Source organism: Brassica napus, chromosome A9, assembly GCF_020379485.1.
Source record: "Brassica napus cultivar Da-Ae chromosome A9, Da-Ae, whole genome shotgun sequence".
NCBI classification, from domain to species: domain Eukaryota; kingdom Viridiplantae; phylum Streptophyta; class Magnoliopsida; order Brassicales; family Brassicaceae; genus Brassica; species Brassica napus.
The window spans coordinates 17,830,419-17,858,233 of NC_063442.1; the positions used below are offsets into that span (position 1 = coordinate 17,830,419).

At 34.5% G+C, this 27,815-nt stretch overlaps 5 protein-coding genes and 1 non-coding gene across 10 annotated transcripts; 5 read left to right on the forward strand and 1 right to left on the reverse strand.

Moving 5' to 3' along the window:
* The first annotated feature begins 188 nt into the window (after positions 1-188).
* Positions 189-5,465, forward strand: LOC106367022 (TVP38/TMEM64 family membrane protein slr0305). 4 transcript variants are annotated; one of them, XR_007316411.1, is made up of 5 exons: positions 189-901; positions 1,188-1,424; positions 1,967-2,184; positions 2,272-2,512; positions 5,044-5,465. XR_007316411.1 is itself a non-coding variant. In XM_013806707.3 (4 exons), exons 1-4 carry the CDS (start codon positions 554-556, stop codon positions 2,456-2,458), a joined length of 990 nt encoding a protein of 329 aa, XP_013662161.2. In that variant the 5' UTR covers positions 189-553; the 3' UTR covers positions 2,459-2,901. The 4 variants fall into 4 exon arrangements, 1 of the variants encoding a protein (XP_013662161.2); XR_007316409.1 differs by having other exon boundaries at positions 5,076-5,465; XR_007316410.1 differs by lacking the exon at positions 5,044-5,465 and adding an exon at positions 4,535-4,736.
* Positions 5,466-15,154: 9,689 nt separating this feature from the next.
* On the forward strand, positions 15,155-18,726 carry LOC106367021 (protein TPX2). Of its 2 annotated transcripts, none has more exons than XM_013806705.3 (17): positions 15,155-15,640; positions 15,804-15,953; positions 16,044-16,127; positions 16,285-16,417; positions 16,497-16,605; positions 16,723-16,773; positions 16,860-16,957; positions 17,054-17,129; positions 17,209-17,271; positions 17,344-17,418; positions 17,490-17,548; positions 17,649-17,721; positions 17,823-17,888; positions 17,994-18,068; positions 18,142-18,213; positions 18,314-18,358; positions 18,448-18,726. In XM_013806705.3, exons 1-17 carry the CDS (start codon positions 15,415-15,417, stop codon positions 18,490-18,492), a joined length of 1,500 nt encoding a protein of 499 aa, XP_013662159.2. In that variant the 5' UTR covers positions 15,155-15,414; the 3' UTR covers positions 18,493-18,726. The 2 variants fall into 2 exon arrangements, with proteins under 2 accessions (XP_013662159.2, XP_013662160.2); XM_013806706.3 differs by having other exon boundaries at positions 18,142-18,207.
* A 134-nt stretch (positions 18,727-18,860) lies between these two features.
* Positions 18,861-18,934, reverse strand: TRNAV-AAC. Its single transcript has one exon. It is a non-coding gene; the product is annotated as a tRNA-Val (tRNA).
* Positions 18,935-19,052: 118 nt separating this feature from the next.
* On the forward strand, positions 19,053-20,668 carry LOC111199711 (nudix hydrolase 14, chloroplastic). Its single transcript, XM_022689899.2, has 7 exons — positions 19,053-19,306; positions 19,365-19,470; positions 19,546-19,623; positions 19,700-19,795; positions 19,886-19,978; positions 20,150-20,248; positions 20,339-20,668. Exons 1-7 carry the CDS (start codon positions 19,098-19,100, stop codon positions 20,567-20,569), a joined length of 912 nt encoding a protein of 303 aa, XP_022545620.2. The 5' UTR covers positions 19,053-19,097; the 3' UTR covers positions 20,570-20,668.
* Positions 20,669-20,908: 240 nt separating this feature from the next.
* Positions 20,909-22,875, forward strand: LOC106364536. The gene has a single exon (XM_013804085.3). It carries the CDS (start codon positions 21,790-21,792, stop codon positions 22,729-22,731), a length of 942 nt encoding a protein of 313 aa, XP_013659539.2. The 5' UTR covers positions 20,909-21,789; the 3' UTR covers positions 22,732-22,875.
* A 1,863-nt stretch (positions 22,876-24,738) lies between these two features.
* Positions 24,739-27,701, forward strand: LOC106367019 (protein FIZZY-RELATED 1). Its single transcript, XM_013806703.3, has 8 exons — positions 24,739-25,376; positions 25,960-26,082; positions 26,172-26,276; positions 26,383-26,625; positions 26,689-26,985; positions 27,078-27,140; positions 27,241-27,309; positions 27,392-27,701. The coding sequence occupies exons 1-8, from the start codon at positions 24,903-24,905 to the stop codon at positions 27,443-27,445; spliced, it is 1,428 nt and encodes a 475-aa protein (XP_013662157.2). The 5' UTR covers positions 24,739-24,902; the 3' UTR covers positions 27,446-27,701.
* Positions 27,702-27,815: the final 114 nt, after the last annotated feature.

The following is a 27,815-nucleotide window of genomic DNA, read 5'->3' on the forward strand; positions in this document are numbered from 1 at the left end:
AATTATTTAAAACATTAATATTTATTTGAAATATTCTTGACATGTTATGTGGACTAGGAAATTCTAAAACTGGTGGTCCACACGGAAACGGGATGTCGGCCAGAGTGGACTATGTGCTGCTGGCAAGGATATATGGATGGATGGTCTATAAAAAAATGTGAATGAAGCTCGCGCCGAACTAACAACAAGAAAAACGTCTCCCATTTTCGCCACAATTTTCTAATTGCCACAATTTGTTGAGTCCTTTAAAAATAATTACGTTGTACTAGTTCACAAAATAATCACATAAATATACTTTTAAAATCTCCATCATCAAAATAACGTGTTAATTGTCATCACAAATTTAAACCAGCACTCTTTTTGTCATTTCTTGATAACATCAACCTCAAAAACTATTTTGATCTGCTGGATATTTTATTGTTTTGATTCAAGCGGTCGGTCAGATATTTTATTTACATATATTTTGTTTGAAAATAGAATAAAATAACTAAAAAGAAAGTAACAACTAAATAAGCGACGGAATAGATCAATAAATAATATATAAATTAAAAAGATGGAACAAGCGTCAAGCAAAGGATACAATACAACAAGCAACGTAAAAGGGAGGAAGAAGAAGATGACTTATCGCGAGGAAGACGATGCAGTTCCTGAACTGCATCTGAGAGTTGAAGAAGATGGAGTTGAGAAATTAGGTCACTATATTAAACTTATTGAAGAATCAGAGAGAGAAGAAGAGCAGGGAGAGGAACAAGATTCATCACCTTCTTCATCTTCTTCTTCTTCTTCTTGTGGAGGGAAAAGATCTCTTTGGTTCTGGATCAAGCTTGCTCTTCTCCTCGCCTTTCTATCTGGTTTGGCTCTCGCTGCTTACAAATGGCTCGTTCCTTTAATCATGGACAAGGTTCGATTCTTCCTTCATCTTAAAACATAATGACACTAGAAGGTTTCTTGACAGGTTTCAACACTAAGTTCTGGACACAAGTCTCTATGGTTCTTTCTTGTCACTTGGAACTCTGTATAGCTGCTACTTGATCAATCTCTTGGAGAGTGAATGTCAAGCAGAACTGAGATTTGTAGATAATGTTCAATGATTGCCTGTTTCGTCTTAAATGATTCAATCAGTAACAATCTTTAGCTCTGTTACTAATCATGGCAATATCATTTTTTTTCAACCATGTTGTTGGCAGGAGCTTATCCCTATCATAAAATGGGAGATGAGGACATTCACACACCCTGTGATAGGTCTTCTTGTATTCACAACCGTGGCACTACTCCCTGTAATACTTTTTCTGTCACTGCCGTCAATGTGGGTGGCTGGGATTACATTTGGTTTTGGATATGGCCTTCTCCTCACTTACCCAGCTATAGCTATCGGTGTATCTCTTCCGTACTTCATCAGCTATCTCTTCTGCGACAAAATCCAAGTATGTGTCTCATTATGTCCTCAATAACAACTATAGAATCAAGATTCAACAAAAACAAAAGGCACAAATTAATTTTGAGAACACATATCTCTTTTATTAGAATTTTTTTAACAATCTCTTACACACTTGTTTGATCCGAATGAATTACAGGACACACATGATTCGACCAAAATTGCTTCCTAATTTACACACGTGGCATGACTCGATAAATGTTGTTATGTCTCTCAATTCACTGAAATTTCAAAACCCTTTGTGTTTTCTCTGAGATTTACAAGTCAAAAGCGCTCAATCTTAATTAAAAGCACATCATCTTTGCATATGATCCAAAATATTATTTCCTAAATTCTAGCAACACTAAATCTCCCCATTTGTGATTTTAAGATCTTTTTGTTAGCTTGTCACACATGTTTTGAAGACTTTTTCATTCTTCCAAAGTGTGTGTTATGGCATACATTAACCAAAATTCTATCACCGCACCAACCTATCGACCTCCTATTTCTTGAGCTCATTATATTACTGAAACTAAAATTTATGTTTTGCAGGGTTGGTTAGAAAGATATCCGGACCAAGCTGCCATGCTGAGAGCTGCTGGTGGAGGCACTTGGTTTCACCAGTTTCGAGCAGTTACGTTAATCCGGATTTCACCATTCCCTTACGTTATTTATAACTATTGCGCTGTTGCGACTGGCGTGCAGTACGGTCCTTACATGGCTGGTTCTCTCTTGGGAATGGTGCCAGATAACTTTGTAGCTATTTATACGTGAGTTTGTGACATTAATGTCTGCGCAGTCTTGCTGATGATTGATGATTTAGTGTTCTGATATTTTGTTTTGGTGTGTGTTTTCAGAGGGACACTCATAAGGAAATTGGCAGATGCATCCACCGAGGAAGAGAAGGGGATGTCGGTTCTTCAGATTGTTCTCAACATTCTTGGGTTTGTAGCTACTGTGTTGACAACGGTTCTGATCATGAAGTATGCGAAAAGACAGCTTGAAGCTATGAGGAAGGAAGAGGAAGCTTTATTGTTGCAGTAGTGACGACAACAACCTTGGAAGCTTTTGTGTCTGCCTCTTCTTCCCAACGTACAGGTTCGGTCCAAGTTGTGAAAGAACTTCGGTTTTTTGGTCTTGGTTCTTTTACTTCTTTTTGTCTGATAGAGATATATATATATAAATATAGTGACTAATTAACACAGAATATTTGAATTTCTAACACAATCTAATGTTATATATGCTTTGTGTTATTTTTTCTTCTCTTTTTTTTTTATGTTTTGAAAAAGTATAGATTGGAGAAAATTGGTTATTCTTAAAAAGTTTCGGTAGTTAGAGCATCTCCAATGTATTAATCCATTTTTACACTCCAAAATGGAGTTAAGTTTTACTTCAGTGTATTATTCTATTTTCCACTCCAAAATAGAATATTTTAATATATTGTATTTTATATTTATTTAAAAATTAGTAATATCATCTTTCATTTATACTATTTGCAAAAAAATCCATTTTCAGACTGTAACAATTATATTAAATACAGTATTAACCACAATTAAATTTTTATTATATAAATAAAATTACTAGACAAGGTTTAAAAAGAAAACATTTATTAAAAAATTATGCATTGAAAGAACTGATGGAGGAAAACAAAATGTTATTTTTGGACAAGATCCAAATATCCAAGCATATATTCAAGTTCAACAAGCACAAATTTTACAAAATCGAAGTCTTCAACAACAAGCTCATCAAGCTTCTCCTCCATCTACATCGTTTGGACAATATTTTAATAACTTTAATGGACCTGGACGTGATTTACTGGATTAGTAAGCAATTATCTTTGTTGTAAGATTTATAGGTCTGGGCATTCGGGATCCCAATCGGGTTTCGGTTTTATCCAATCGGGTTTCGGTTTTTCGGGTTTATCAAAATCAGCCCCATTCGGATTATATGAAAGTTTGGTTCGGGACTGGTTCGGGTTCTATCGGATTCGGGTCGGGATTAGTAAATCTTCAAAGAACTGGTACAACCCAATATACTTTCGGGTTCGGGTCCCAATCGGTTTTTTGGTTTAAAAGTACATGACTTTTATCTATTTTATAACCAAAACATAAGTAAAATCGGTTTTTCAGTTTTAAAATACCTGATTTATACCTATTTTGTAACCAAAACTTAAGTAAAATCGATTCAAAAATAAGGAACATCAACCGTGATCATTCAAAATCAAACGAAAAGTAAACATATTTACTGATAAAAAGAAAACCAAATAAATAAAAGCATAAAACGAAAACCAAGTTCTCATGAAATGAAACATTGTTTAACGAAAACAAAGTCTAAATCTAAATATTTCAAGATTAAACGGCCATCTTCAACCATCAACCTTCATGTAATAGAACCACCAACCTTCATGTAATAGATAAGCATTTTAGATGTTCAATATTTCTTAGTGTATTTTGGATACATATTAGGAATTGAGATCATGTTTGGTACAAGATCTTTTCGAGGTTTCTTTCGGGTTTTATCGGATATCCATTTAGATTCGGGTTCGGTTCGGATAATACTCATAACCCGAAATACCACAAAACAAGATCCATTCGGTATTTACGTCGGGTTCGGAGCGGTTCAGATTCATTTTAATCGGATCGGATTCGGCTAGGGTTTTCGGGTCCGGTTTATTTGCCCAGCCCTTAAAATTTATTTTATGTTATTTCTTTTGTATGGTGCATATCTTTTATTTTTTATATGTATGATCTGTTATGTTTTATATTATGTTTTATATTATATATATTTTGTTGCATAAAATATTAACAGTAAATTTTATAATATATATAGTAAAATGATATTAATATACTTATTTATAACAATTTTATTGAAAATGAAGATATTTAAATGTGGAGTACCATTTTATAAATAAAAAAATTAATTTCATTTTGGAATAATGAGTTAGTTTATTTCATATGTGGAGTAATCATGTCTATTATTTTATTTTAGAGTGGGGTTGGACATAATTTTACTGTCTGTGACAAAAAAAAAAGATAATTTTACTGTAAATTGAAGTTTGGAATGGATTTTAAAGTGAGGTAGGAGATACTCTTATTTATTAATGATATCTTTTTTGAACAGTGTTGTGTTACACTTGCTTCAGATAACCCTTTCAATCACACTTGATGCTTCTGACCACGTCTTGAAATCCACACAGCTCTGTTAATTGTGTCCTGGATATCGGTCATTTATATTTTGAAAGAGATTCTCATTTCTCATTTTTTTCATATTCTCCATCCAATGGAACAAACTATATTCTCTTGAAAAGTTTTACTAAGAGTCATATCTTCTTTGGTGAACAAAAAAAAAAAAATCATATCTTCTTTGAAAAGAATAATCTTACAAATGCATCAGATAACCCTTTTCAATCACACTTAATGCTTCTGACCACATTTTGAAATCCACATAGCTCTGTTAATTGTGTCTTCGATATTCACCATTTCTTATTTTTATATAAGCTTTACATTAGGAGGCTATATTCTCATCGAGAGAGTTTGTTAAGAGAGACCTAGTTGGATTTGAGAATGAAAACATTATTTGATTAATCCTCTTCACTTAATGATATTTTTGTTTTTGTTTTCTTTAAAAAGAAAGCTTATCGAGAAGTTGCTTGGCTTCATAGGTGAGGGATTTGGATAAATTACGAGCTAGGTGCAACATCTAATAGCCATTCACCTAATGATTCTACTGAAACTCTTAATAATCATACAAACTTCGTGGTACTTAACCCACTCCGGTAAGTTCACTAAGCAATTGACATATGTTTATCGTATATCTTTAAATAAGATATCTCTAGAAATTGGTAAACAAAAATTGTGAATCTTAACATTTTGTTAGTATCGTTGTTATATGACCATTGCATTGTAGGTCGTTGACATCAACTAAAATTCTTATACCATGTGATTGTTTATATGTTTGCAAAAATATAATATGTTTTCTCTCGAAAATAGAATAGAGGAGAAGCGCACTTTATTCATTTTCTCTCGAAACTAAATGTCAAACAAGTCTGAGATTTTGTAAATGCTTTCGACATATTAAATGGTGGAATTGAAGACGAAACCTTAACTATGAGTTTTCAAGTAGCTGCCCCATACTGCGCATGTGAGCTCAATTCAATGAATTATGTCAACTACCAAACAACATAACAAGACCATTCAGTATTTATTACTCCATCTGTTTTAATATATAGGTAGTTTTAGCCAAAAAAATTGTTTCACAATATGAAGTGTTTACATAATCCAAAGCATTTTTTAATTTATTGATTAAATTTATATATTAAATACTACCTTTTCAAAAGTAATAACTTTCTTGATATTAATACTTTTAACTAGATCTAATTACAGATTGAAATAGTGGGAGTAATAATTTTCTGCTGTTTTTATTTATTTATTCATATCTGAAAAATTGAAACTGAAAATTGTATCAGATGCATCAATAAGTCCATTTCGTACGGATTATTGTATCTGTGCATTTGAACCTCCCCCAACACACTAAACCGAGCAACAAATCTTGCTCAACAACCCTCATCCCCAAATAAATGTTGTCTTTGTACCCTTCAAAAGTATCTTTGGTACGAAACCCCAAAAAACCTTTTAGAGTTTATATAATTTATCTAGAAGTGCATTTTAAGCATCGGTGTTACAACAAAAGCATATAAATATTTCCTATAACTCTTTTTTGTTGTATTAAATCTTTTTTTATGTGTTCTGATTTACATCGGTTTAATCGCTTTGTTCTATTTAAGCTAACTAAGCCAAATTAATAAATTTTAACTTGATGCTAAATATGAATTTAACCGGAATTAGATACATTGGTAGACTTTAGTTTTTTTCCATCCCTCGTATGACAATAACCTTTTTTTCTTATCGGTTATACGCTCTATAATATGAAAGACTGTCATTTTAGTGTTTTTTTTTGTTACAAAAGAATGTTATTTTAGTGTTTTTTTGTTACACCAAAATTCTTATTTAAGAATTTTAATGCATTATATATAAACGCATTGATTTTATAAATAATTTTAGCTCAAATATTATTGGTTGAAAAAGTGTAATTTATAAAAATATAAATGCTTTTCAATTATTTTGCAATCTGTTTGAAAATATCAGAAGGATACTATTTGCGAAACAGGGGGAGATATATCAATTTTAGGCTAAAATATTTATTCCGATGGCAATGAATTTACATGCCAAATCTAATTGATACGCAGTTTTATTCTTAACATAATGTTTTAAATTCAAGTGCATTATTATAAATTAATAATATGCTTCTGAGTTTCTTATTTTTTTAGTCATGAAAATGCTTCAGACTTGTTGGTGGTTGGTACCACTTTCAACAGCGAGTCTATGTGTCTTTCATGCGAATAAAATCCATTACTCATAAATGTCTATCAATGTCATTTTGTTATTTGCTGAAACACATGCTCTCACAGAGGAAGGAATAATAACACATTCAAATTCAGATTGCAAGAATTGAAATAATTTAAAATACTGTAAAGCGTTATTATACATATCCATTTACTATAATATCATTTGATAAGTCAGTTTCATACGTATCGCGTTCACGTTAATTCTAACGATGGTTTATTACCGAGATATTCTTAATGAATTAAAAATATTCTATTTAAATATTATTATTAATTTTTTTATATTTAGTTTCCTTTTAAAAAAATTCCTAATAACATATATAATAAAAAGAAAGCATTTATAAAGTTTAAAAACGAAAATATATGTATTTATAATATGTTTTCATTAAAAAGGAAAGTTTACAAAATAGTAATATTCCATTTAAGACATATTTTTAAATAACATACAGTATAATTTGAATTATTAAAATACTTTCTTTATATATGTATATATATTTTTTTCTTAGATGAAAAAAATATATTTTTATATAATGTGATCTCATAAAAAAAACTTCACACAGATAATCTTGACACTAGAAAAATAAGTACTATTTCTTTTAAAACATAATTTTAAACAATACAATAATATTATTCTTTTAAAACATAATTTTAAAAAATACAATAATATTATTCTTTTAAAACATACTTTCAAACAGTCATAGATTTAACTACAATAAGAATATATAATTTTAGAATAATAATTTATTTATTTTATAAATATAAATTATAGGTTGAGTCAAAACAAATTAATAAATGAAAATAAAAATATTATTACAATTTAGTTCTTTTGTAAAATTTATGCATATGCATGAAACTTCAGAATATTATCTTATATTAATTTTTGTAATTTAGAATCACAAACTTTAGTTTATTTTTTATTTCATTCCAAGCACAATATATCTTAAGGCATACATAATCTTATTAAAATGTATTTACATATCTAAGACAACAACCAACTTAAATGCAAATAAGAAAATTAATCAAAATTTTAATATATTTAGAATAACAAATATTATAGTTAAATTCATATAAATAGATGTAATCCAATATATCCAAATGATAACTAAATCGACTGTAAAATAACAAAAATGACTAAATATAACATATCTAAAATCATATGTCTAATTAAATTAATACTCCCTCTCTTTCATAAAGTTATATATTCTAGAGAAATTGTTTTTTTTTTCAAAAAGATCTATTGCATTTTCAATGCATGTTTTATTAACTAATTGCAAACTCCAAAAAAACTTAATTGCACTTATTAGATTTTTATTGGCTTAAAATTATAGGAAAAAAAGATAATCACAAAAAATTATGCGAATTTAATGTGTTTTATTAAAATGTGTGAAAAATCTAAAATATGTAACATTTTGAAACGAAGGGAGTATAGTATTATTAATATAAATTATATATACAAATTATAAATTTATTTAAAACTAAAACTAAATATCAATCAATTGTTATAGTGTATTTACTTTATAAATATTTATACATGTGCTTGAGCACGGAAAAATCATCTAGTATAAAAATATATTACATAACATATTGAGTTGTTCAAGTGTATTTTGAATCTTCTTGAAGTTGAAGTATAGCTCTTTTTTTTTTTTAGATTTTATTTTAAAGAAGTATAGCTCGAATTTAGAAAGTTTCATACGTACATTATTTGTGTTTAGTTCGAACGACCTCTGCAGAGAAAACAATACATGTGTTATCAAATAAAAAACAAAAATTAAATTAATATTTATACAATTTAATGAAGAAGATTTGTAGAACTTAGAAGTGTTTAATTCATAATTAACAAAAATATGGAAAAGTTTACAACATTTGCATAGTTTACAAATAAATTTTACAATATAATCACATACACTAAATACAAATGGTAGTTTTATTTTTTGTAGTTTCGATTAGAACCGACAAATAATTTATTTATTACCACCAAATTATAACAAATATCATGAAAGGAGATTAATTTTACCTTTCAACAAGAACAAAATATTGAATTAATAATTTAAATAAAATCACTATTAATTTTGATGATAAAATATGTCTTTTGTATCAGTGTCTAGTTGCTTCAAATCTTTATAATGTATGATTTTGTTTTTTTTTGACAAACTGTAATGCATGTTGTTCCTGATTAAAATGATGAATATGAAATTTATTGTTAATTATGGAAATAGTGTATGTACATATATACTATTTTAAACAAAACAGAGTGTGACCAATATAAATAAAAAAACTACTTTAAAGTTGATAATATGGCTTAAAACTACACAAAATTGAAATCATCTAGCCTAAATCCTCTGAACGTACCTTGGCGAGTCATGGTATATCAACAAGATTATTATTACACTTTTAATGATATTTGCTGATGTCAATTTAACTAACCATGATCCTACATTATAAATCTACTTTTGATTTTTTTTTTTCTAATTCGAATGTACCCTACAATCACATTATAGAAGATAAAAATTTTAATGTAAAAACTCCTCAACTAAGTTTGTTTCGGATAGAAACCCATAAATTAGAGATTCAACATAAAATTCCACAACCTCATTAATTGTAATGAGTTATAGTCTGCTTCCGTTACTTGGGCCGGAAAGTCTTAAAGCAACATGATTTGTTATTAAAACATCACGATGTTTAAGTAAAATGTCATGATGTTACCATTTTACTCTAAAGTGTCTTAACAATCCCCAAATTGCTGTGAGATTAGAACGATGAACCCTAATTAGCGAAAGAGAAGAGTTCTGAGTTTCATTTGGTGATTGTGAGAGTTCGAGAGAGGCTGAGTTATAGTCTGGTGACAAAGTTGAAACCGAGAAGCTGAATCGAGTTTGGTGGGAGAGTTGAAACTGAGAACCTGATTTCGAGAGAGACTGAGTTCGAGCTGTTAGGAAGATGATTAGGTAAGTTTTATTTGTTTATATCTCGATTTATCTGTGTTTTGTGATTTTCATTGATTTGATTATGTGTTTTAATTGTCGCGAAACTGGACACAAACAAACGCAAATGTACGATACCTTCTGTGTCCAAGTGATGCAGCAAGATATTTGGAAATTATCCAAACATCTTTATTATTCATAGTTTCAATTGATAATTACTTTTTATTTGTATTTTCTATATTTTAATAGTTTTCCTATTTTAATTAAGATTAGGGTTTTTTAGATTTAAGGTTTTATTATAAATAGGCATTAAGCCTGTTGTATTCAGTTTGATTTGATTAATAAAAGAGCTTTGGCTTTTGGAAGAATTGTATTTTCTATCCCTTGTATTGATTTGATTAGATTCATCAATCACGAAGCAGCTCCTAAGTAAAGATTTCTTAGAATCCCTTGGTTGAGCTGGCGGTCCCAAGCGTGGTTCCATAACCTCTTGGTTGAGTTGTTTATCGTTGCTTCCGCTCCATCACCAAGCCACCAAATATGCGAGCAGGAAAATCATCTAAAAATAGAAGACAACCTCTCAACCCGGTGAATCAACAATTGAAGTAGGAGAAACAGTCACTGAACTCGCTTCACCTTAGCACACTAGAGTTGGCTCATCGAAAAACTTGCTTTTTAATTTTTTTTTGTAACTCGACTTTAAAATCCATGTTTTGGTGTTTCGGAATAACTAGGCTTAAACTCATTTGAACCATGTTTTTACCATGTTTTGGTGTTTTGTTGTAACTCATAGTATGGTCGTTAGAACCATTAAAATGAAGTGAACAATGTTCCTTGTTGCTATGTGTCTTCAAGGGTCATGTTATTTGTTTCCTACAACGACAAGTGCAAGAAATATTATATCTTTAAGGGTCATGTTATGCATCAACTCTTCAAACACAACAATAGTCATAAAATTTTTTTTAAAAAAAACACTTGAAACACTATCAAATGTCATACAAAAAAGCTTAAAACATCACTTAAACTACAATGATGATAGTCTTAGAACAAGCTACAGCCACAAATGACAGTCCTAAATACTATTTCACATACGAAAACAAAACAAAAATCAATTGAAACCAACACCTTACGAATTTTATTATTAAAACAAAAAAAATAATTAGGAAGAGGAACCATTTCACATTCGAATGAATTACCTAATTTCTATTTCAGAATATTCCCAAGTCAGATATGAAGAAGAAAGTCGGGTCGTTTTTGTGTTGTCATTAAACGCTGTGTTATAACTTATCGGGGGATTTCAAATATTAAACGGTCCAAGTAATGGAGGGGTCAATTCATTACGATTAGTGAGGCTGGGTTTTTTTATGTTGAATTTTTAATTTAGGGATTTATACCCAAAAAAAACTTGATTGGGGGGGGGGGGGGGGTCTACATTAAAACCCCTAGAAGATACAACGAACAAAATGACATGCACCTCTATTTCATCTCTATATTTTCCTCTAAAATAAAAAAAAAACTATATTATAGAGGTGAATTTGCTCCAATGTATGCCTCTTAATAGGTTTATCTATTTATAGGGGAAAATATAGAAAATTGTTATTTCCAATCTGATCATTTACATAAATTAGAATATACTTTTTATTGTTATTTTTTATTGCAAAACAAGCAATCACATTCGAAGATACAAAGAACAAAAATATACGACATACAGAGAGAGAGAAAGTTCTAATTTGTTTCTAACAAAACATAGTAATTTAGCTAATCATCATTTTCTTAAATTAAAATCTACTTTTTTTTATTGTTTTTACTTCTTTTTGCAAAAAGACAATCACATTCGAAGATACAAATAGGGGTGAACAAAATATCTATAAATTTTGATTCAATTTGTTTTCCGTTTTGATTTGAACTGAAAAATCTGGATATTCGTAACTATACGATGAAAACAAATATTAAGATCTAATATCCGTAAGAAACGAAGAAAATTACAAATAATAATATTTATAGGATTTGGTATTCGATTCAGTTCGTTATATGAATATAAATACATATATTAAAGAATTATATATGTACATTATATAATTATTATCTATTTATGTAAGTTTTACAATACTTTATTTATGAAATTGACAATTTTAGTTTTAGAATTATAGAAAGTAAATAAATGTTTACTCTCATAAAATATTACTAGTTATATTATTTTGGATTATTTAATTTATCTGTACGGATTGAATCGGATGATATCTGGTTAAAAATATAAATTTTGTGGATATTCAGATATCCGGATACTACAAATCGAATCATATCGGATAACTGATTATTCGGACGAAATGGATCAGATAACAAACACTTTTAAAACTCCGGATATTTGATTTGTGTCTACCCTGAATACAATGAACAACAATGTATGATTAAAGCTAGGAAACGACAGGCTACTTCCTACATGGCAGTTAAAACGGATATCACAAAGGCATATGACAGACTTGAATGGAGGTTTTTGGCAGAGACGATGAAGGCTATGGGTTTTGATCAGAAGTGGATTGGTTAGATTATGGAATGCATTTCATCAGTGAGATATTCAGTGTTGATTAATGGAAAGCCTGAAGGATATATCACACCAGAAAGAGGATTAAGACAAGGTGATCCACTATCACCCTATCTGTTTATATTGTGTGCGGAGGTACTCTCACATCAGATGCAACAAGCAATGGTAGATAGATCTTTAATGGGAGTCAAGATTTCGAACAATGCCCCTGCAGTGAATCACCTTTTATTTGCTGATGATTCCTTATTCTTCTCTCTGGCTAATCTTAAAGCTGCAAGGAAACTCAAGAACATCTTCAAGTTATATGAGGAAGTCTCGGGACAAGCTATCAATCTTAGCAAATCAGCGATCACTTTTGGAGCTGAGGTTAATCTCAGAGTGAAAACTTTAATGAGGAATACTCTTGGGATTCATAATGATGGAGGTATTGGAAAATATTTGGGATTGCCAGAGCAATTTGGAACAAAGAAGAGTGAGATGTTTGTGTATATTGTGGAGAAAGTGAAGGCAATAACTCAAAGCTGGAAACAGAAGCACTTATCCCATGGGGGAAAGGAAGTTCTGTTGAAAGCAGTGGCTCTGGCAATGCCTATTTACTCTATGAATATCTTTCGATTGCCAAAAGAAATCTGTGAAGAAATCAACTCCATATTGGCTAGATTTTGGTGGGGATCAGGAGAACGTAAAGGGCTTCACTGGTATGCCTGGAAAAGAGTTAGCGTTCCTAAAAGTGAAGGAGGACTTGGATTTAGAGATTTGGAAGTTTTTAACCAAGCATTACTGAGTAAACAGGTATGGCGGATAATACAGAATCCTAATTGTCTCATGGCTCGTATTCTAAAAGCAAGATATTTCTCTGATGGGGATATATTAAAAGCTAAGTTGAAGAAGAAGGCTTCTTATGCTTGGAAATCTATCTTGTATGGTCGGGATCTATTGATAAAAGGAATGCGATATATTGTGGGAGATGGATCTCAAGTAAATATGTGGACGGACCCTTGGATACCTGATCATCCACCGAGGCCACCAAGAGCAGTTAGAAAAGTTCCTCTTGGGGAGCAAGTCAAACTTTACTTGGATCCAAATACTAATCAATGGAATGAACAGATGTTAAGACAGTTTGTGATTGAGGAAGATGTTCAGAAGATTATGGCTTTGAAAATTAGTCCACTGGGTCAACAAGATCTTTTAGGATGGCATTATAATGAAGATGGTCTGTATACGGTCAGATCTGGCTATTGGTTAGGATCTCATCTACCGGAGAATAATCAAATTTTACCAACATTTGGTAATGTGGAGCTTAAGAAAAAGATTTGGAGAACCAAAGCCCCATCTAAACTGAAGCACTTCATGTGGAGACTACTAACCCGCAGTCTAGCAACTGGAAACAACTTGAAAAGAAGACATATTATCAGAGATGCATAATGCAGACGTTGTTGTAGTGCTGAAGAAACAGAGGATCATCTATTCTTTGAATGTCTATACGCTAAACGTATCTGGCGAGCTTCGGGTATTTCAAATATGATAATTAATAGCTCCTCCTCATCGTTGGAAGATAAAGTATCTGAATGTCTCGAAAGCTGCCTCTCCTCACAATTACACCATTTTCAAGATCTTCCTCTATGGATCTTATGGAGGCTTTGGAAGAGTAGAAATATTCTCATATTTCAAAATAAAGATACAAATTGGGGCTCCCTACTATGATTTGCAAAGAATGATGCTATGGAATGGAGACAAAATGGGCAAGGTGATATGCACGGGAGAGGATCACAATACTCTCAGAAGAATCCAATAGGAGTGCATAATTGGAAACAACCGCAATACGGGTGGAGTAAATGCAACACTGATGGATCATTCATCAATACAGAAATAGCTAGCTCGGCAGGTTGGATCATTAGAGATAGTGATGGAGTTTATAAAGGATCAGTACAAGCAACTGGTAGAAGAACGCATAGTGCTTTGGAAAGTGAATTACAAGCAATACTAATGGCGCTACAACACTGTTGGAGTTTAGGCATCAATCAGCTTATAATTGAAAGTGATTGTTAGAAAGCAGTAAATATTATCAACAGCAAACAGCTTCATTTCTCTTATTACAACTGGACAAGAGAGATCAGAGCATGGATGGGTAAATTTCAAAGGATTAAATGCCAATGGATAGGAAGAGATGCAAATAAGGTGGCTGATAAGTTAGCAAAAAACAGAATGGAAGATGTCTCTTTTCGTTTTCATACATATGTCCCAAGAACAATAACTAATTTGCTTCATGTAGATTATTTACATTCTAACTAAGTAATAAAGTGATGTTATAAAAAAAAAAGAACAACAATGTATGACATCCATAAAGAGAGAAAGTTCTAATTTGTTTCTAACAAACATAGCAATTTAGATAATAATCATTTGCCTAAATTTTTGTAAAACAAACAATCACATTGGAAGGTACAAAGAACAAGAAAATATATGACATGCACAAAGAGAGAAAGTTTGAAATTGTTTTTAATGAAAAAAGAAACAAATAATCAAAGACTAGATTATTACCATATTTATAACAACAATAATTGGAAAATAGAGATTTTATTTTATTTACACAAAGGATGGAGACAAGTCAAACGGGACAAAGGTGACGGAATCGAAGTTTTATCCACAAATCGAAATTCCCCGCCGAAAATTTCAGACACAACAAAGAAACTCGTAGCCCGAAGCCTGACGTCATGTCTTCGGAAACTACGAAAAGACCCCTAGATACTCCGTGTTGATAAAGGGGTACTCTAGTCTTTGTACACGATTCCCTCTCAACAGTCCAATCAAATTCAAAACCTCTGTTACATAATAATCCGAAGACACGACGTAAGGGAAGCTGCACGCTTATGCAACGATGTCGTTTTGTGCGAAAACTTAAAATAAAAATTTATGCCGTTTTGTCTCTTTATAATTAAAACAGTGAAAAGAAAAAAAATTGTGACGTTTATTTCCTTTCTCTGCAATTCTTCTCTTCACATCTCTCAAAAATCTTTGGCTTAACTCATCAAAAACCGATTGTGAAATCTCTGAGTTTCCGAACATAAACTAGGGTTTTGTCTGAACGGGGTTCGTGTCGTGAGTTCACGTGAAGTAGAGTCTAGCACAAACAGTGACTATGATGGAGGTTATAGAGAGAGATATGGGGACGGGGACGGAGACAGAGACGGATACGGATGAAGATATGGAGACAGATGAGCCAATGGTGTTCGAAGTAACTGAAATCGATCTGGAGTATGAGTTTGATGCTGCTCGCTGGTGCGATTTCACTCGAGAGGAGTCTCCGTTGGAGTCTCGTGTTGCCGAACTCTGGTTCGAGACCGCTGAGTCTTACCCACCTTCTCGTGAGTACCGTTGAACTCCAAAGTTTAGGACTTTAATTGAAATCTAAACATCAATGTGATTGTTAATTGTGTTTAGTAGCAATCAATGACGTATTAAGATCAAAGTTTAATTTTTTCTTCTTTTTTTCTTCTAATTGATTGTGTGTGACTGTGTGTTTATTAGCTTTTGCAATAAAACTGTTAATGATGAGAGAGGAGGTTTCTGATGAAAAGACGGAGCCTTTGTCAAAATCAGAAGATGTCCGGGACCGGGAGAGCGACATAGATATCTCCCAGGACCAGCATTGTCTAGCCACAGATGTGAATGAAACAGGTGAATTTTAATATTATGCTTGCATTACCTTTTTTTAAACTGGTTTTGTTGAAGTCCTTACAAGTTAATGCTTTGATGTGACATTTTCAGCAAATGAAATGAAGTCTGGAGTTTTTAACTTCATTCAAAGGGGTGGTGAATTAAAGAATGTTCCAAATGAGTCTTTGCTTAAAGGTGGTCACTTTTACCATCATATCATCATGTCTATTGTTACAATCTTATTTTGTATTTTACTTCATTGATCAATACATAGTTATAGCTGCTACTTTTTTATTGTTTAGTCCTTTTTGCCTTTCTGTCCAAAATCTCACGTCCTCTACCTTTTAACCAGGACCAACGATTAGCAATCACGTACACAATGATAAAGTAAAATGCAGAACGAAGTCAAGTGCTAGGCAGATACCAAGAGGTTCAACATTGATGAAGCCCACTGCTAGCCAATTGGCAAAACTAGATACTTCCAGGTGATTACTATTATTATGAGAATCATATATCTCTCTTGCTATTTTTCTCCTGTCAAATTTATTTTTGTTGATCTTCTAGAGTCCGTATGCAAGTGGATAAAACTAAGGAGAAAGGCTTGTTTTCTTCATCTGGATCTGAAGCACAGGCTTCTAAAAGACAGAAGCTCGATGGAGGTCTACTTCGCAAGGTAGAGTGTTTAGTAGTTCTAAGTTTTTGTTGTGCGGAGTTGAAGTGTTTCACTAGACGCAGTAAAAAATTCTTTTTACTCAGCTTTGACATAAAATAAGCTCTTTTCACTTTTCAGGTTGCTGAAAAGACACAGGAGATGAATTTTGTCCACAAGGCAGTCAAGAAGGTTGGCTATCTGTTTCCTGAAAACATATGAATAATTTAAACTTGTTGTTGTGAATCGCTTAATCGAGTTGCTATGCTGTTTTACAGGACAGAACTCTTGAGAGGAACGTACAACATGGGAGGACAAAGACTACTGTCCCACAGGAGCCTGATTTTGCAACATCACGTAGAGCAAATAGAATACGGTAAGTGCCTATAATAGATTTTGGCCTGGCTGACAGTAAATATAGTTATAGGAAAGTTCTCACCTTACAGGTTCTTGCACCAATGATTAATTTCAGGCAAAAGGACGATGCTAAGTTGGACCAGGACGCAACATCAGTATATAGATTCAAAGCACGCCCCTTCAACCGAAAAGTTAGTAGTACTATATATTTGTAGAAGCTGATTACCAAAAAAAAAAACATGGAAATCATTTTAGTTATTTTGTCCGTAGATCTTTGAGGCTCCATCGTTGCCTATTCGGAAGAAGAGCACTCCTAAACTACCAGAGTTTCAAGTAAGCATTAGAAACTAAAATAGATTTTACAGGCTTATCAGTTAATACATTTAGATTTTTATATCTTATCAGGAATTTCACTTGAAGACCTCAGAAAGAGCTATGCAACATTCATCAGCAGTATCAACGGGGAATAATTATCATAAGGTTATGCATCAACTGAAACTTTACTAATTTTTATCAAGTTATTCACCTTACTAAATCTTTCTTTTTGACAGGGGTCGTATAAGCCTGATACGAAAGCTTTTCTTGATGGTGTTAACAGGGAACCAAGAAGGTACTACCTATATAGTATCAAAGGGTTTCTTGCTTTCTTACTCTTTTAACTCTTGTATGAAACAATTATTTATTATTCTGTGGCCTTGAAATTCTAACAGACCGAGAGCTGCTGATATAGCTAAAGATGATGACAGAAAACACATTTTCAAAGCTCGTCCTCTTGACAATAAGGTATACTGTTTTTATTTCCTAACGTTGTATCTGCTTTTGCTTCAAAAAATTTCATACTAATAGGTACACACACTCATATAGGATTTGTTTCTTATTAACAGATAGTTTCAAGTAGACGAGACATTGGCATTTTCAGAAAAAGCAAGCGAGAAACCACAGTTTCCTTGGTAAGAGTCAGTCCATAGATTAATCTTTACACTTGGTGTGTCTATATATATTTCAGTTTGGAGTTTCATTTGTTTCTTTCAATTGGCTCAAACTGTGTGTATTAGACACAAACTCGGGAGTTTAGTTTTCGCTCACAAAAGAAGGTTCAACAAGATTTGCCAACAGACCTTTTCAGTAAGGTAAAACTCACAGCTTTCATGATCAATTTGCTCCAAAAACATTGCTTTAACAATGGCTTAAACAAACTTACAGCTCTCTATAAAACCGGAGCTCCAGCCAAATAATGGATCTCGGTTAAGATCCCCTCAGCCTGAACAAGTAAAGGTTGCCTGCAACTTGTGAATAATCTTCATTTCATTTTACTTTCTGTCCTAACCTTATAAAATCATATTGAGTTTTTACTATCTTTGTTTCTTGGCGTAAGGGCTCCAAGGAAAATAGACTGAACTCCTTTCAAGCAGGGAATGAAGTAAGCTAATTGATTCAAGCCTCTACTACTACCATAGCCACAATAATAATATCTTTGATCATTTTGACTAATACTTTAGTACGTCGCAGAGAACAAGGACGGTACAAGGTGGTATATGGACCACTAGGAGGTAAAGCTAGAAGCAGCTGGTGCAACTAAACTAACAAAACAAAACATGGTTTCCTTAGGGGTTACAAGTATTACCCAAAACGAAGGCTAACATATTATGAAGAAGTCAAATCAGGGGATGTGGTGTGTGACATTATATGGTCGGCTTCATTTTGTTTTTTTGGGCAAATGAAATGTATATTGGTGGGATATTCTCCGTTCTTGACATGAATGAAATACAAAAATAGAGGTTCTAAACATCTCCTACTGCGTCTGTCAAAAAAAAAAAAAAAACATCTCCCTACTGCGTAACCAAAATATTAAAAAAATGTAGACGTATGGCCCAGTGATCTACGTGATGGAGGTAATAAATTAAGGCTTACAAAAAAGGATGTGGCTTCGTCCAGGTTCGAACTGGAGACCTTCAGTGTGTTAGACTGACGTGATAACCAACTACACCACGAAACCTTGTTGTACATAAGTTTTGTTTAAAATATATAAATTGAGTTTGTTTGTTTTGTTATAAATTTATGGCCTAACAAAAAAGCCCATAAAGGCCTTACACGTACAATTTCGACATGTGGAAGTCTTATTTACTTTCCATCATCTTCCCTTTCGTGTCGTGTCATCGATGTCTGGCTTTACCCTCCCCGCACGGTTGTTTCTCGCGTATCCCTCACGCGCTCTCCATCGTCTTCACCACTCAAAGCTTATGCTATACTGCAAAATGTCATCATCATCTTCTTCCTCCTCTCTCACACACTCCATCACGCTTCCGAGCCAACCCACGGAGCCTGTCAATGTCGCCGCAGCCGCGGGAGTCTCTGCCTCTGATTTCAGGCGAGTTGAGTGTTTGATCTTTCTCTCTAGACTCTCTGGTGAAAATGTTTTGTTGTAGGAACGCGATAGATTCGTCCTTGTTCAAGAATTGGCTAAGGAACTTAGAATCAGAGACTGGAATTTTAGCTGATGGGACAATGACATTGAAGGAAGTTATCATTCAGGTATAGTTTTAATCAGATAAAAGGCCTCACACAATTAAATGTTGTAATGTAAACAGCGCTTGTCTCTTTGATTAGGGTGTTGATATGTTTGGAGAAAGAATTGGCTTTCTCAAATTCAAAGCAGATATTTTGGACAAGGAGTCTGGTCACAAGGTATCTTATCATCTTCTTGTATCTGTATTCAACCATTGTTCTACTCTTGTTTATTTCTAAGCTCAGACGCCGTTAGGTTCCAGGTATTGTGTTTGCAAGAGGACCAGCCGTAGCTGTGCTCATTCTCTTGGAGTCTGATGATGGTGAGACTTACGCGGTTCTCACTGAGCAGGTATTCATTTTTTTTTTGTGTGTGAATTGATTTATGTCGAAGTTAGTTAGTAAGATGATGTGTGTGTGTGGTATGGTTTGTTTTGTGAAGGTTAGGGTTCCTACTGGGAAGGTTGTTCTGGAATTACCTGCTGGGATGTTGGATGATGATGAAGGTGATTTTGTTGGTACTGCAGTTCGTGAGGTATGCCGATAATTCAATATCTTGAGAAGTTTAGAGTTGGAAAACTGCAAACGCAAATGATATGGCCTGCTAAACGCTTGCTTACGAACTTTGGTTGTTTTACCCGAGGTTGACAGTCTATTGGACTATGTGTTGGTTGTTTTTACATGACTGACACTTTTGCTTCGTTAGGTGGAAGAGGAGATTGGTATAAAACTAAAAAAGGAGGACATGGTTGATCTCACTGCTTTCCTTGACCCATCTACAGGCCACCGGATCTTCCCTTCTCCCGTAATTAAAGCCATCTTTTCCTCCATGTCTTACAATGTGTGTGTAATATGGTTGGTTGTCGCTTTCTCACTTGGCGTTTCTCTGGTTCAGGGTGGCTGTGATGAAGAGATGAGCGTGTTTCTCTACAGACTTCAAGTGGAACAAGAGACAATCAAACAGCTACAAGGCAAAGAGACAGGGCTCCGCGAACATGGCGAGTTTATCAAAGTCCGACTAGTGCCGTACAGAGAGCTCTGGCGCAAAACAGCTGATGCTAAGGTTCTTATGAGCATTGGTCTCTACGAAATGGCGCAGAGAGTGGGTCTCGTCCCCATGCACTGAAACTAAACTCTGTAATTTGCTCTGTTTCTTCATTTTTAAACAAATCAAATATAAGCTGTTTGTCATTTTGCTCTGTTTATTCATTTTTCCTCTTGCTGACGTGGAACACTTCACCGCTCTCACTAGAAAAGGATAAATAGAATCAGGAAAAATAGGACAACAAATTATATATATTTGTTATGTAGTCTTGTGTGTATCATAATTTGCATAGAAAATATATTTCTAACTAGTCCTAGTGGAATTGTATTATCATATATGATCTTGTAGGTGATAATAGTCAGGGCCGGTCCAAGACTTAATTGTTGTATTTCTTTTATTCATTGAAGTATGATTTCTATTGTGATAAGATGAAAGATAAATAATATGGTGGAATATGTAAATATGAGTTGGGGATTGTTAGTTCTTAAGACAATACACAGAAGGAAAAGTCATACAAACATTATAGCATGCCAATCTCTGTCTTTTTAACAAGAGAAAAGAGCAATGATTATCATCATCTTCTCATGCCCCCCATCATCATCATTTACCCATTTTCTCTCACCATTAGACTTAGCTTCCATTGCTCCACATGATTTCATTAAGATCTAAACTAATACTTGACCCATGTAAATTTCCATTTGTCAATTTCTTGATTTATATATATTACTAGAAGGGGTGCTTTTCATCTTATGATTTGTTGTGTAGTAAAATGTGTCGTATCATTTGTCCGGATTTTAATCATGGTTGGATTTAAAAGCTTCTTCATGTTTACTTATATTTGGTATTGGTGGAAAGATGACATTTTTAGCAAAAGTTTCTAGTAAACCTTTCTCTCTTGGATAGTTTCTGATGCCAACAAAGACAGACTTTTATTTAAGACTGTGGGGGCAAAAAAATATTGCAAATGAATCAAATGATCAAAGAATATAATCAAATCTTTCAGCTAATAAACTAATATAGGCAATGATGTAACAAGACTACAAAGAGTAAAGTAATGTCACGAGGCTAGCAAAAAGTAGGATAATATTGTAGATGCATTATAAACATCGGCCATGCTTATTCATTATTATGTCTTAAACAATACATAGTATATACTATATACTGATCATGTCTGTTCCCATAACACATGCCAAGAAAGTAACACACAATCAATCTCTTGCTCTCTCTCTTCCTGGCCATTTCTCTCTTCCAACCCTTAAATAAACTTAAAATCTTCTCAGAATCTTGTGGATCCTGCTCACATGGGCTCCATACCATTTATCTTCATCATCCTTCTCTTCCATTTACAGAAATCAAAACCTCAGACGATCCAATCAGCACATCTCCTTGATCTAATGATCAGAGATTACACCATCAGAAACTTCAACATACATGTCAAGACAGGCACGGTCCAGAAAATTCATCTTCCAGCAAATTTCTCATCCATTGATATCGATACGGCTAAGTTTAGATGCGGGAGTTTGAAGAGACACGGTGCAAGAATAGGAGAGTTTCACTTTGGTCCGGGCTTGAGTGTGCAGCCATGTGTTGAGAGAGTGATTCTGGTGAGACAGAACTTGGGTCTTAACTGGTCTTCTTCTATTTACTCAACCGGTTATAACTTAACCGGTTACAATTACCAGCTCGTGACTCCGGTTCTCGGTTTATTGGCTTACAATTCTAACCCGGACGGTGTGGCTGTGAACCCTTATGAAGTAAACTTAATGGGCACAGAGAAAGACCATATTCTGATAGATTTCTTGAGCATCAAGTCAAGTGGTAGCCCTAGGAGTGTAAATTCCTCTCTATTGTGTGCGTGCTTCACAAGTAACGGTAACATAACGTTCAAAGAGCAAGTTTCAGCCTATGTTTGCTTGGGAACAGCACAGGGGCATTATGCGCTCGTGGCTAAACATCATGATGGTAGTGGTGGTGGTGGGGTGATAACGCCGTCGTCTTCACCTGGTGTAAATAACGGGGGAGGTGGGAAGTTGAGCCGGTGGAAAGTGGCGGTAGGGAGTGTGATTGGGTCAGTGATTGGAGCGTTGCTGCTAGGGTTATTGGTGGTGGCGATGTTAGTGAAAGGTAAGAAGAAAGCGATGAGAGAAGAGATAGAGCAGAGAGCTTATGAAGAAGAAGCACTTCAGGTTTCAATGGTGGGTCACGTTAGGGCTAATCCCAATAATAGGTACAGTAGCAAGTAACAACATAACTTAATAGTTAGATCCTCCTTAATCATCATTTGTTTTCCATTTTTAGTGTTATTTGAGCTTCTTATAAATGTTGTAGTGTGATTTGTAAGATCTATTTCTTTCTTTTTTTGAATGACATGTTAAATTTAGATGTAAGATCTGTCTCACTATCTAGGAGATATAATATATGCATGGAATTAACTGTTCAGAAAATGAGTAACTTTTTTTTTTTTTTTTTGAACATTTTCTTCAGAAAATGAGTAATTGATCAAGGTATTGTTACTTCAACCTGTTTTGGGTCAGTTAATTAATTTAAGAGCATATTAATAGAATATGTAATCTTTATTTATACGTTTTAAGTATAAACACTTATGAATTGGATGAAAACTCGAGGAATTTATAGCGAAAAGATTCTTTTGACTAGAGTTTTCTTTTAAATTTGTATTGACAGTGGTTAGATGAATTTTATAGTTACAAGTTTTTTTGGACCACCACAATGTTTTACAGCGACTTCAGTTCTAAACCCCGCCCTGTAATATTAGTTTCGTCTAAAACATTATAAATCATGTGATTTCTTAATTTTGTTTTGGTTATTTTTTCCCAGTCGAACTAGTAACAACACTTTGTATTATTTTTTATACAAGGCTTAAAACCCACGTATTTAGCAGGTAGACAATAGCTCCTCCTAGAGATGTCAACTGGTTTACCCATCTCGTCCTGTTCCGTACCGCGTCGGACTAGTCATCGAGCGAGTCACAGCAGATATGTTCCGCACGGACTGTGGTCTTCAAAATGCCGGCTCAAATCCGTACAGCAAAACATATAGGTCTTTGCGGGCCATCCCGCGGGATGTCTCCTTATCAAACTACCTACTACAACTTCTTTCATGAAAGTTCAAGTGGAAGAGTTGTGGAAGAGTTGTGTAAGAGAGTTGAAGAGAGTTCATTAAGCTTCATTAAAACCTTATCAAAATCAACACCATAAAGCTTTGTTTGTGCTTGCGTTCTTGAGTTAAAAGCTTTTTTTTTTGATATCAGCATAAGATTTTATTAAGTTTGAATCTGATTGACTTGTTGTCTTTATAATAACTTGGCTCAAGTATTGTATGTCTTCATCAAACCATCTCTCTTTGTAATTCTTTGGATTTCCAAAAAAAAATTGTGAATCACTTTGTCAAATTTTACAAATGATAAAATATTCAACTAACTTTTCTCCTAAACAACATCATTGTAACCAAATTTAATTTAAGAAAAACACAATTTCATAGTACTGAAAACAAAACCAATCAACTTAAACAAGAAATCCCACATTGTAATAATGCAATTCATAGTTGTGTATAATAAAAAGAAAAAGCCAAATCAAAACACCACTAGAGCTCGAATCATCATCAATGGAGCTTGAGTCGCCGGATCTCGAATCATTATCGCCGGAACTCTATATGTTTTCTGGGAGAAAAGTCACAAGAATCACTTTTTTTTCTCACTCTTTCTCTCTTTCGTTTTTTCAGGTAAAATAAGAAAAAAAAATGTGAGTCCATGTAATCCTGCATGACCAGTTTCGGCCCATCCTGCAAAAGACCTAGTCCCGCAAAGACTTGTCCCGCGAGGCATGCAAATTTACAGACCTAGAAAACCTCATCCTAATACCGTTCCGCGACAATTCTTAACGAGACAGGCCCGCGGTCCAAATCCACAATTGCCATCTCTAGCTCTGCAGACCTGTATGGAACCATTCAAATTCAAATTTTAGTAATAAGATACTTGACCTACTAGTTATTGTATATATGTTTTGTCTTTGCTATCATAAATAAATTTTAGGAAAACTACTTTCATTTGATCTCTGCAGAATTTATTAATTACAAATTATTTTGCAAAGACTAGGAATTCAAGTATTGGACACCACGAAAACAAAAGTACTTAATTGGGCTGCACAGAAACATTTATTGGGCCGTATACCTACCACGGTAGACAGACTTACATGCCCAATAAAACGGTTCAGAAATACATAACAGTACACCGTACCACAGCTGATCACGCCTCCGTTTTCGCACCAAATTTCCCATTCTGTTGCCCTCAAGAATTTCCCGGGAAACAAAAAAAAAAAAAAGAGAATCCAAAGAGAAGCGCAAATCCAAATCTGAAAACCTGGCGGAGGAAAGAAGCAGCAAGAGAATCAAATCAACCATGGAGGTTGACGGAGAAGATCCTCCCAAGAAGCCATCTTCTTCCTCTCAGCTCAACCTCCCACCGTCAATGAATCGACCGACGGTCTCACTCGAGACCCAACGAATCAACCGTTTAATCGACTCCAACCACTACCACTCCCCCTCCAAACCCATCTACTCCGACCGCTTTATCCCCAGCAGATCCGGTTCCAACTTCGCCCTCTTCGGCCTCGAACCCTCGCCTGGCAAAGAAGACGGGCCCGGTTCTTACGCCGGCATGCTCCGGGCCGCGATGTTCGAACCGGATACGCCGGAGAAGGGAGACGTCGTTACTGGGTTCTCTCCGTCCAGGAAGATGTTTCGGTATAAGACGGAGACGCAGAGGCCGGTTAACTCGTTCTCGCCGCTTGGTGGGGCGGGTGATGATGAGGCTCCTGGTGTTAGCCGTAGTCCCGTTAAGCCGACGAGGAACATTCTTAAGTCGGCTTACAAGGTTTGGGTTTGTGTGTTTTCTTGGATTGGGTTTGTGTTTTGTTGGTTTTTGAGCCTCCTGATCCTGAAATGTTGTCTCTTTGAGTGTGTTTATGTGTGAAAGGTGAGGCCTTTGTTGAAGTCTCTGCTAGTGTTCTGTGTTTTCTAGGATGGTTTCGTGTATTGTTGGTGTTTGAGACATTTAATTATTGATTATGTTGGTCAAATTTCATCCTTTTGAATGTATTTATCTGTGGATGTTTGTCAAGTCTTTGCTAGTGTTGTAGGGGATTGTTTTTGAAGAGTGTTGTAATGGCCACTCTTTGTTCAATGATTACAAATGTAGATTATTCCTGATATTGCATTTTGTCCTGTAGATGATTTGTTGTTAGATATATTGTGTGATTTTGTGCTTTCTTGGATGGTTCCATGTATATTTTGTGTTTTAGACTGTGTTCCTGAAAATTCACCTCTCTGAGTGTATTAATATTGTGAAAGTTGTGAGATGTTTGTGAAGTCTCTGTTAGTGAAGAATGTGTGTAATAATGTCTACTCTTTATCCAATGATTACAAATGTTGATCTGTCCTGTGAATGTTGTTGTTAGGTATTGGATGCGCCGGCTCTGCAAGATGATTTTTACTTGAATCTAGTAGATTGGTCGGCACAAAATGTTCTGGCAGTGGGATTAGCCAACTGCGTTTATTTGTGGAATGCTTGTACTAGCAAGGTGAGTTTCTTCTTCTTCCCGACTCTATTTCTTGTCTTAGAAGAGTGTTCAAGAGTTTTAGACTTGGAATGCATTGCTGCTATTTGCAGGTAACTAAGTTATGCGATATCGGAGTCGATGAGAGCGTCTGCTCAGTCAGCTGGGCACTACGTGGAACACATTTGGCTATTGGAACTAGTAGCGGAACTGTAGAGGTTAGTTAGAAACAAGAGATACATTTTTTCTCTTGGAGTCTTCTATGATAATAATTGTCTTGTGTAGAACCTTACTCGTGCTGTTTTCTTTTTTGCTTTCCACTAGATTTGGGATGCGTTGCGCTGCAAGAGGATAAGAACGATGGAAGGTCATCGACTACGAGTTGGAGCATTAGCATGGAGCTCATCGGTTTTGTCTTCTGGTAGCAGAGACAAGAGCATACTTCAGAGAGACATACGGTGTCAAGAAGATCATGTCAGTAAACTAACTGGTCACAAATCCGAAGTCTGTGGACTCAAATGGTCTTATGACAACCGCGAGCTAGCATCAGGCGGAAACGACAATAAGGTATAACATATAATCTTCATTTTGGTTCTGAGAATACTTAGTGATTATAGTTTGATGTTGCAGCTTCTTGTGTGGAACCAACATTCAACACAGCCGGTTTTGAGATACTGTGAGCACACAGCAGCGGTGAAAGCCATTGCGTGGTCACCGCATCTCCACGGACTTCTTGCCTCCGGTGGTGGCACTGCTGATAGATGTATCCGTTTCTGGAACACCACGACAAACACTTCTTTAAATTGCGTGGACACCACTAGTCAGGTGTGTAATTTGGCTTGGTCTAAGAACGTGAATGAGCTTGTGAGCACGCACGGATACTCCCAAAACCAAATCATCGTTTGGAAGTACCCAACCATGTCTAAAGTAAAGAGTTACTGTCTTCTTTTATTTTCAGTTTCTTGCTGAGTTTTGCGGAGTTTTAAAGAACTGAAATTTGTAATTTTTCTCTTACACAGTTGGCAACTCTCACGGGACACACGTTCCGTGTTCTGTATCTTGCTGTTTCACCAGATGGACAGGTTAGTCTTTGCCATTTACATAATACGTATATATTCTCATAATCACAATCTAAAAACTTATACTTGCTTACGTTAACATACTTCTCTTGTGTGATCTTAGACGATCGTGACAGGAGCAGGAGATGAAACTTTAAGGTTCTGGAATATCTTCCCTTCCCCGAAGTCTCAGGTAAAGAAAGAGCCTCAAGATGCTTTATTCTCTGTTTCTTAACCCTTAAATCAATCACACCATTCTCTGTTTGAATTCTCAGAGCAGGGAGAGCAAAATAGGGGCGTTGTCTTTTGGTAGAACAACAATCCGGTGAAGAAGAAGGCAAACACATCCGTGTGTTAGTTAGTTGGTCGTCCTAACCAAACCTCCCATAGATTTCTGTAGTATTTTTATCATGCGGATGCAGTATTATATTTGTGGAGAGTGGAATCTGATTTAAATTGAAGTTTTTTTAGTGTGTTCTGGGGCTCTTTTAGATTTGTTTAGATTTGCATTTTATCTGTGTATATATATGAATGATCATTTTCTTATTACACCAAAGAGTGTAGAATGGAGTTTTTCTTCTTGCCCTGGGTTTGTGTAACTTGTAAGCTTTAAGATGATTTTTTATGGTTTTCCATCATTTTGCACCACGCCAAGGTATTGACCAGGTTTCCAGTAACAGAAGCAGAACGAGTTGGATT

Excerpts from the sequence above, each read along its gene's own strand:
- LOC106367022 (XM_013806707.3), top strand. The coding sequence starts at position 554 with ATGGAACAAGCGTCAAGCAAAGGATACAATACAACAAGCAACGTAAAA. Across the intron at positions 902-1,187 it reads TTCCTTTAATCATGGACAAG|GAGCTTATCCCTATCATAAA; the intron begins GTTCGATTCTTC and ends TGTTGTTGGCAG. Across the intron at positions 1,425-1,966 it reads TCTTCTGCGACAAAATCCAA|GGTTGGTTAGAAAGATATCC; the intron begins GTATGTGTCTCA and ends TATGTTTTGCAG.
- LOC106367021 (XM_013806705.3), top strand. The coding sequence starts at position 15,415 with ATGATGGAGGTTATAGAGAGAGATATGGGGACGGGGACGGAGACAGAG. Across the intron at positions 17,549-17,648 it reads GTTAACAGGGAACCAAGAAG|ACCGAGAGCTGCTGATATAG; the intron begins GTACTACCTATA and ends AAATTCTAACAG. Across the intron at positions 17,722-17,822 it reads CTCGTCCTCTTGACAATAAG|ATAGTTTCAAGTAGACGAGA; the intron begins GTATACTGTTTT and ends TCTTATTAACAG.
- LOC111199711 (XM_022689899.2), top strand. The coding sequence starts at position 19,098 with ATGTCTGGCTTTACCCTCCCCGCACGGTTGTTTCTCGCGTATCCCTCA. Across the intron at positions 19,796-19,885 it reads ACGCGGTTCTCACTGAGCAG|GTTAGGGTTCCTACTGGGAA; the intron begins GTATTCATTTTT and ends TGTTTTGTGAAG. Across the intron at positions 20,249-20,338 it reads ACCGGATCTTCCCTTCTCCC|GGTGGCTGTGATGAAGAGAT; the intron begins GTAATTAAAGCC and ends TCTCTGGTTCAG.
- LOC106364536 (XM_013804085.3), top strand. The coding sequence starts at position 21,790 with ATGGGCTCCATACCATTTATCTTCATCATCCTTCTCTTCCATTTACAG.
- LOC106367019 (XM_013806703.3), top strand. The coding sequence starts at position 24,903 with ATGGAGGTTGACGGAGAAGATCCTCCCAAGAAGCCATCTTCTTCCTCT. Across the intron at positions 26,083-26,171 it reads GGAATGCTTGTACTAGCAAG|GTAACTAAGTTATGCGATAT; the intron begins GTGAGTTTCTTC and ends TGCTATTTGCAG. Across the intron at positions 26,626-26,688 it reads CAGGCGGAAACGACAATAAG|CTTCTTGTGTGGAACCAACA; the intron begins GTATAACATATA and ends TTGATGTTGCAG.